Source organism: Hyperoodon ampullatus (assembly GCF_949752795.1).
Source record: "Hyperoodon ampullatus genome assembly, chromosome: 4".
NCBI lineage: Eukaryota > Metazoa > Chordata > Mammalia > Artiodactyla > Ziphiidae > Hyperoodon > Hyperoodon ampullatus.
Window position 1 is genome coordinate 59,712,041 of NC_136917.1, and position 8,910 is coordinate 59,720,950.

The 8,910-nt window shown below is 50.8% G+C and overlaps 1 protein-coding gene across 4 annotated transcripts; it reads right to left on the bottom strand.

The window, feature by feature from the left end:
- FAM53C (family with sequence similarity 53 member C) lies at positions 1-4,010 on the bottom strand (the record flags this gene model as incomplete). 4 transcript variants are annotated; one of them, XM_079703076.1, is made up of 4 exons in its annotated part: positions 1-258; positions 1,192-1,976; positions 3,365-3,422; positions 3,963-4,010. In XM_079703076.1, the coding sequence occupies 4 exons, from the start codon at positions 4,008-4,010 to the stop codon at positions 1-3; spliced, it is 1,149 nt and encodes a 382-aa protein (XP_079559202.1). The 4 variants fall into 4 exon arrangements, with proteins under 4 accessions (XP_079559202.1, XP_079559204.1, XP_079559201.1 ...); XM_079703078.1 differs by lacking the exon at positions 3,963-4,010 and adding an exon at positions 3,814-3,891 and having other exon boundaries at positions 1,192-1,343; XM_079703075.1 differs by lacking the exon at positions 3,963-4,010 and adding an exon at positions 3,814-3,891.
- Positions 4,011-8,910: the final 4,900 nt, after the last annotated feature.

The following is an 8,910-nucleotide window of genomic DNA, read 5'->3' on the forward strand; positions in this document are numbered from 1 at the left end:
TTAGTTCTCCTCAATCAGATTCAAGTCCAGGTCCCCAAAGTCCTGCTGGCACAATGTCCGCTTGCTCAGCGCCTGCCGGCCCCACCGCACGGACCCCTCTTCCTCCTCTTCGCTTTCACTCAGCACCTGGGAGGAATCCCCAGTGGGGCTGCAGGAAGCAGAGAGGTGTGAGGGGCTACAGGCCATGAACCACGGTGGAGAGATACTGCTGCCTTCCCGGGCTGTTTCTTGGAGACAGAGACCTCCTGAGTATGGTTTCTGTCAAACGAAACAAACAAAATTAAGGCAAAGAAAGATGCTAATTTCCCAGAGAACCCTGGCCCAAGTTGGATTTCAAAGTACCCCTCTCTTAGTTATCCTTGAAGGCAGGAGTCCTATCTGTTAGGGTGAGGTCGAAAACTCCCTGATAAAATTTTGAAAATTCAGTGTATGTGCACATTTCTTTGAGGAAAGTGCCCATAGTTTCTTTCTATCACATTCAAGATTAGAAGCATGTTTATAAACTTCATGTGGACAGGAATACTGTCTGCTTGTCTCACTCCTGTATTGCCAGTGCCTAGTCAGAGCCTGGTACATAGTAGGTATCCAACACTGCTTGCTGACTGGTTGAATGAATGACTCTATGAATAAGTGAATAAGTCCTCAGAAAGTTTTATGACCCAGTGGTCTGGAAGGAAGAATATGAAAAAAGTGGGCAACTGCCTACAACAACTGCACTCACACTGGGAAGTCAAAAAACATTTGTTGAGCAGATGAATGATGCAAAGCCTGTTTTGCTTAAGCCCTTACAGACCCACATGAAGCAGTAAAGGGCAAGTGACAAAACCAGCCTTGCATGAGGAGGGGTGGGGCACTGATGATGGGGCTTTTGTGGCTCATGCATTCTCAGAGAGGAGGGAAAGTGCAGGACAATCTGGGATCTCCGTTGGAAGGTTTAACATGGGACTCCCCCCAAGTTTCTCTGGAACCCCCAGGACTGAGAAATTTCACAGGACATGGGACTTTCAATGGTAAAACCAGAATAATCCTGGGCAAATCGGGATGGTAGATCACTCTTAGCAAAAGCTCAGACAGAAAGGAGCTCCAAGGGAGGTCCTGCCAGGAGGGCCTGGAGCTAGAGGACAACTCACAGGTGAAAATGGAACAGTCCCCCTACTCCCATCCAAGCTTCCCTAGTCCTACTGGTCCCACCTGATTCATCTTGTCAAAGTCCAAGGAAGGCCGCAGCCGCCGAGGGTCCTCCTCGTGGCGCCGCTTGACCCCAGCTTTGCGGGCATCAAGATCACAAGGCTGTGAGCGGCTTCGGGGAAGATTGCGCAGGCCTCGAGGTCGCCAGGGCAGCTCTGGGGACGATGCGGGGGAGCTCCGGGCAGAGGGCAAGAAGCGGCTTGCCTGTGGGCCCAGGCTGGGTGACAGGGAGAAGCGACGCTGGGGTGGGCAAGGTGACAGGGACTCAGCATCACTCTCCCAGGAGCCACTTTGCGGGGAGGTGGCAGAGGGACGAGAAGAATCTTGGGCCAGGGCCAGGCTGAAGAAAGGGGGGCTGTAGGGTCTGTGGGGTGGGGCACATTGAGAAGAGGCACTGGGAGCTTGGAGGAACCTGAGGCTGGAGACCCGCTTCGGGGGGCTCTGGTGAGGCACCTGCGGCCCACCCCCTCCACCACTGCCCCGGTGCTTGATGGGAGTCCACAGCTTGGAGGGGGCGGGCCGCCACACCGGCTGCCAGCGAGACAGGTCCACGGGCACTGAGAGTGAGCGGCAGTGCCTCTTAGATGGAGGGGCAGGGGGCACAGGAAGCTTTTCTGGGTCTGGGGGCTCAGGGCTTAGGACTTGGGAGAGGGGCTGCTCCTGTGGGGAATTTCCTGGGCTGGGTGGTCTGAGGTGCAGGCTCAAGCCTGAGGGGTGGTAGCTGAGATTGAGGCTGTCCTGGAATTCAGCACAGGAACAGTGGGGCAGGCCCCTCCAAGAAGCACCTTCTGGAAGGCATTCATAATAAAAATAGTATTAATGATAGCTAATATATTTTTAAGAGCTTACTATGTGCCATACAATGTGATGAGCACTTTATGTGAGGTTTCCCGAAAACTTCGTGAGTTAGGTACTATTACGACTCCCATTTCACAGATGAGAGAAGTCCAGTAACTTGCCAAAAGTCATGCAGGAATCAAATGACCAAAGCAGGGTTCAAAACCAGATTTGTCTGATGCTAAAGCTGCCTTTTAACCAGCATACTATATTGCCTCCGGTAATGAGGAACCACCTGAAACTTAAAATATAGTCTCATATACTGCCTGCTGCTCCCCCTCAAAGGTGGAATGAGTCAAAAGAAGTAAACGTGTGTGTGCCATGCTCATCCCTCACTCTACTCTACCGAGCTCTACTTTGCTCCCGCACCCCCCCAGCCCGGAGTTGTGAAAAGCAAGCCTATGCACTCAGTCCTTAGCCTTTCCCTTTCCTATGTGTCAAAGCACCAAGACAGGAGGTAGGTGATCAAGCAGGTAAGAGATGATTTGTATTTCTAGGGAGGGCAAGTAGGGTGGGGAAGGCCTTTGACAATGGAACCCATGCTTGGGAAAAACCCCAAGACTGCTCGTGTTCCTTTGGGTCTGGCCACCCACAAGGAACATACTTATAGGGAAAGATCTTCTAGCCATATTATGGTTAGTTTAAAAAAAAAAAAGTGCCAAATATACAGAATGCAACCTTTTGTGTTAAAGGCGTGGGAATAAAAAATTTACATTTATATTTGCTTCTATCTGTATAAAGAAACTCTGGTTGGATAGACAAGAAACTAATAACAGTAGTTACTTTTAGGGAGGTGATGGGAGCTGGGTGCAGAGGAGAGAGGAGAGGAAGGGGGACTTTTTTCAGTATAACGTTTTTGCTGTTTAAAAATTTTGGAAATGTGAATGTACTGCCTACACAAAAAATTAGATTATAAAAGTTCCTACAGGGGCTTCCCTGGTGGCGCAGTGGTTGAGAGTCCGCCTGCTGATGCAGGGGTCATGGGTTCATGCCCCGGTCCAGGAAGATCCCACATGCCGCGGAGCGGCTAGGCCCGTGAGCCACGGCTGCTGAGCCTGCGCGTTTGGAGCCTGTGCTCCGCAATGGGGGAGGCCACAACAGTGAGAGGCCCGCGTACCACACAAAAAAAAAAAGTTCCTACAAGACTAGAATAAGACCAAACTAAACAGGTAACTTCCATGCTGGTGCAGTAAAATGGAGACAAGTGCCAATCTCAGAAGGTGACCCTGGCAAGAAAATTGTGGAGGCAGGCTAGCTAGTCCTGGCTACTGAAAACCAATGAAAGAAATGCGTGGATAGAGGCATGGGCATACACACAAATATACACATCATGTCTTACCAGACACAAGCTGGAAAGGATTCCCACAGTTGGAGATGTCTACATGATCAGGCAAAGGCTAAGAGACAGAGAATATCCATCATGATTCAGGATCAGGACAGAGTTCCAGGAAGCCCTCTTCAGCTCACCCCTGCAATTCAAGGGCTATAGGGATGTTAGGAACTCCTAAGTGTTCTCTTCTTCTTGTCCTCCCAAAGTTAGTGAGTAAAATAATCCACATCTTCCAGTATCTCAAACCCTTTTCCACCCAAATTTTGGTGTCCCTTTTCTAACAGTGAAAAAAATCCCTGCCCCCTTCCTTTTGGGCTGGGTTTTGAGCCTTTGGTGTGCTCTTGCAGTACAAGTACCATGATTCACACAGCACAGGACAAGGGTGAAGTAGTAACAACAAACAGCCTCCGAAAAAAGGGGGAGGGGGTCGTAGAGAAGCAGGAAGACTGGTCTTTTACCAGACTGATGCTGAAGCGTGTGCATTTCAGCTCATCCAGAGTCTGCTTCTGTAGCTGCTCAGTGATCAGGGTTATCATGATTCTCCCCGGAATTTGACTTGCACACTTTGGAGCAAATGATGGATGTCTTCCCTGTTGTTCTTCCAGACCTCACTCGTGAGCCGTCTTCTGCCACTGCAGCACCATTCTAGCACCATTGAGACTTCCCTCTCCAGTCATGCCTGCTGAGTCTGCCAATTACAGAGGGACCAGCCCCAAGTGATATTAGAGATGTACCTAGTCCAGAGATGGAAAATGCATGGCACACATACCACAGCATCCCTATGTCAGGCCTCTGGCAGACATCATTAATTGATCACAGCTCTTTCCTGCTAAGCCTAAACATAGCCTCAGAAACATTCTCAACCTGATACTCCAGATAACCAGTAAAATGAAATGGAGTTGGCAAGCAAGTTGAAACCTATTTGCCACTCCTAACCTGGTTCATGCTCTGCTCTACCCAGAATACTAGCACCACTTAGAAAATAGCTCAAATGAGAGAGATGCCCAAATTGTTATTTCCATCCTGATTAGTCCAATATTTTCTTTATCTTCCAGTCATAAGCAAAGAGAGGTACCCTTTTCCTAAACTACAGAAAGAGTAGTAGGGAACAGAGCAGTACAGTGGTTGTAGGAATGACTTTCTGCTTCAAACCAATCAGAATAAACAAGGTATTATGTTCTCCTTTAGCCTGAACAGCTGATATTATATTATTGTTCTCCAACAGATACTGTACATATTCTCTTATAAGAGGATAAGGAAATGCTACCGGGGTAATTCCATTTACATTTTAACTCTATAGAGTTTAAAAACAACAACTGACTTCATTTGACTAAGTTTTTAACCTGATTTAACTCAAAGATCATGAATACAATTAATCAAGACTCTTTCTCATGGTCAATTATAGTAGAAGCAAACTAATTCTATCAGAGGACAGGCTTCAAGCCCACAAAATTGCCTGAGGGGCCTCGCTCAAGGGAGGAGGGGAAGTTAACCTAACATTTCCATACTGTTCTGCCTTTTCCCAGAAATGACCAGCAGGCAGACAGCACACCAGACAGTGGAAGTAGCATTTGCTAGCAGAGAGAACAAGCTATCAAGAAATCAAATCTGGATCCGATTTGGTGTGATGGTCTTGGCAAGTCATCAAACTTTTCTTTGCCTCAGTTTACCCATATGAAAAATGGGCAGAATAATCTTAATATGTCACTGGGGGCTTCCCTGGTGGCGCAGTGGTTAACAATCTACCTGCAGGGGGCACGGGTTCTAGCCCTGTTCCGGGAAGATCCCACAGCCACAGAGCAACTAAGCCCATGTACCACAACTACTGAGCCTGCGCTCTAGAGCCCACGAGCCACAACTACTGAAGCCCGCGCACCTAGAGCCAGAGCTCCGCAACGAGAAGCCACGGCAATGAGAAGCCTGCGCACCGCGACGAAGAGTAGCGCTCGCCGCAACTAGAGAAAAGCCCGCGGGCAGCAACAAAGACCCAACGCAGCCAAAAATAAATAATAAATAAATTTATTTAAAAAATATATGTCACTGGGACAGTATAACACAAATATCAAAATGTAAAAAGTACACCACCTGACCTGTACAAATCAGGAGTTCACAAAGACTGCCATTTCTGGGCTTCCCTGGGCGCAGTGGTTAAGAATCCGCCTGCCAAAGCAAGGGACATGGGTTCGAGCCCTGGTCCGGGAAGATCCCCCATGCCGCGGAGCAACTGAGCCCGCGCGCCACAACTACTGAGCCTGCGCTCTGGAGCCCAGGGGCCACAGCTGCTGAGCCCGCGTGCCGCAACTATTGAGGTCCGGGCATCTAGAGTCCGTGCTCTGCAACGGGAGAAGCCACCACAATGAGAAGCCCATGCACCGCCACGAAGAGTAGCCCCCGCTCGCCCCAACTAGAGAAAGCCCGCATGCAGCAACGAGGACCCAATGCAGCCAAAAACAGAAAATAAATTTAAAAAAAAAAAAGAAAGACTGCCATTTCTCACCCCTCCTATTTGTTGCTCTACAAAGCCTCAGAATGCCACAAGTGATAATATTAGTATGAAGAAGACAATTGCGTTGATCTATTTGGCTGGATATCAACCTCCCTCACCTGCAAACCAAGAGAAGCCCAAAAGGCTTGACCTTGAGGGCAGATAACTTTCTACCTTGGCAAAAAAAAAAAAAAAAAGGGAATCCTCTCTACCTAATTTCCACCTCAGAGGGAGGCAGACCACAAGGAAAAGCAAAGAAATACACCTCGGCGTACTTGGAGTTTAGGGAAAAACGTTGTAGAAGTCAATCATCACTATAGTTAAATAACATTTTCATGCATAATCATCATTACCACCTTGAACAAAGTTCCAGCTTCCTGAGTGCTCCCTTCAGCTGCTTCCCCTGTTCTTGTAGAAGCTAAAGCTTATATCACTTCTGCTCTTGGTTTCTTAACTCTGCCCTCAAAGATCAACCAGAGAGGGAACCTAACTGTAGGCTTTTACCCCCAGAGACCCCAGGCCTCAGGCTGACCAGCCATGAAGAGCAGGGAGTGAAGCAAACTCTTTCAAGCTTTTCATGAGGCATCTGGCCAAACAGCAAACTTCCAGCCCTCTCTGGGATCAAGTGAAGAGAGTGATTTTGTGTTTTTCTGCATTTTAATTGTTGGGATGTGGCCACACACGGCGGTAATTGGAACAATGCAGCTACCACCACGCAACTGATACTCTCAGTCTGAGTTTCCTAAAACAGGCCAGGCTGAGAGGGGGAACAGAACGGAAGCCATAAGGAATCAAACCAGGACACAAAAGAAGGCAAACCAGCTCCGCGAGGGGCCTCCTCTTTCTCAAGCAGGCAGGGGAAAAAGTATAAGAAGCCCTCTCTTGCCGCCTTCCTTCCCCTTCCATTTTGTGTATCTGAGGGGCAGAGACAGCCCTGAACGTTCACTAAGCAAGTTAAAACTTCTCAGCTTAACAACTGGCACGGGGGCTCAGCCCTACACAGAGCAGCAGGCCGCTAGGCCCTCCCCCAAACCCCACCAGGCCCAACTCTCAATCCAGGCTTTCTCTCCACCATCAGCACCCCACCCCCCCGCAAATAAAGGCTGGACCCCCACCCCACTGGGTGGCAGTAACCCCTGGCATTACGGTTTCAGGGATGCTGAGGTTGTGCTGAAACCTCGATAACCTAGGATCAAGTCAGGCCAAGGGAGAGAAGAGTCACAAACCTCTGGGGACCTTCCCCCCAGGTCCCAGTCCCACAGCTCTGGGGAAGACTGAAGGAAAACATGAGGGAGGCATGAAGGTACATGAACAGGTATGTGGGGACCTGACTGCTCTTCCTCCATATGGCACTGAGGGGATAGGGGTGACAAGTGGGGATCACCCCTCCCCCCACCCTAATGAAGAAGCAAAAGGCTAGCCCCCCCTTCCAATCTTCAACCTCTCCCCCTTGGTTGCCCTGCCTGTCCCTGCGGGGTGGGGCATGGGGCGTCCGCTGGCCCCTGGGGGGCCGGGGGCGCCGGGGCACGCTTGGGGGGGCTGTCGCTCGTCTCTTCCCAATCAGCTTCCATCATCTGGCCGCGGGAAGCGAACTCAGGACGCAGGGTATGGAGAGGGTCTGGGACTTAGCGCTCCGCCACCCCCTCCCCCACCAGGTCCCGTGCTCTCCCCGCGGAGGCGGCCAGCGAGGCCGTGCCTCGAGGGTGGACGGGCTGGGGGAGGGGAAAGAGGGAAGGAGGGAGGGACGGTCTAGGTGCCCGCCCCGAGGCCCCAGCGCCACCTGCCCTCCGCCACCTACCGCGGCTCCTCCAGCTCCCAGGGCCGAGGCCGGAGCAGCTCTGAGCGCTCGGTTCGCCCCACGGTGCCCTTAAAAGGCGCCGGCCCGAACCAACGGACCCCTGAGGAGAGTGGAGAGATCGCTCCGGTTCGCAGAACGCCCCTGAACCGTCCGCGGAGGCTCGAGACCCGCGTCGTTTCTCTCGCAAAGTCTTTTTTGGAGAGCGCAGTCGGGCAGACGCCCGGCTCTTTAATTTAGCGATGAGGGTGGTTTCCTCCCTAGCGAGTCACCCCCTGCAAAATATTGCAGAAGGTGGACTGGCCCAGTTGGAGGCAAATCTCAAAACCCTCGGGGGAGGCCGTGTCGGTGGAAGGTAAACAAAGACATCGCCCCTGCCCTCTGTTACTACATCAGCCCCTGTACAGCCCCCAACTCGGTTCCGGCGCGTAACAGAATTAGCCAGGATTCCTCTCACCTGCTCTCCTACCCTCTAAGGCCGCCACTCTGAAGGACTCCCCCTTCCCCCAGCAGAGGACCCGTCCGCGACGTGAAGGTTTCTGGGAACTGTAGTCCAAGCGCCGATTAGGGCCTGCTCTGAGTCCCGGGAGCCTCTCTTCCAGCTGCCGGATGGGCTCGAACGTTATAAACCCAGGATTTACAACGGTTGCGGGGCCGTTCCCACTTGGTTCTGTAATTAACCGTCACCCAGAACACCGTAAACCTGACGAGGGCCCAGGGCGGTTCACTCCTTCTCCTCCCTCTACGCCCCCCCACCCCAGCAGGATGAGGTAATGGGATTGTGATTATGACATCATAGGCGGTTCAGTTGCTTGCGTGGGGGAGGGGGGAGTTCGGTGGTTACAGCTGGACCACTTTCCTTAAGACAAAAAGGGAGGGAGGAAACAAGCAGCTGGGGAAAAGATGTTGATGGCGCTATACTTCAGGAAGAGGAAGCCACCTTTGATTAAATCTCCACCACTACCACCACCTCCCTCCTCAGCCAAAGTTTAAGTCCTTTTTGAAGAGACTGAATGTAGCAGTTAGCACGTGAAGAGGTTGTGGAACAGCTAGGTGGTTTCTGGGTCTTATGTAAATTTGAGTCTCAGCCAGCAAAGAAGGTTTAGAGAGAGGGTAAAATATGGGAAAAGGAGAGGTTTTAAACAATGACTTCGTGTTATGATCTCTTTGTAGGACAGAGTTTTAGATCTTTTTTAATCGATTGTTAAGTAGAAGTAGTGCAAGTAATCTTCACTATTACATTCAGCAACGAGTCCCCTGAAAGACATGTTTTCC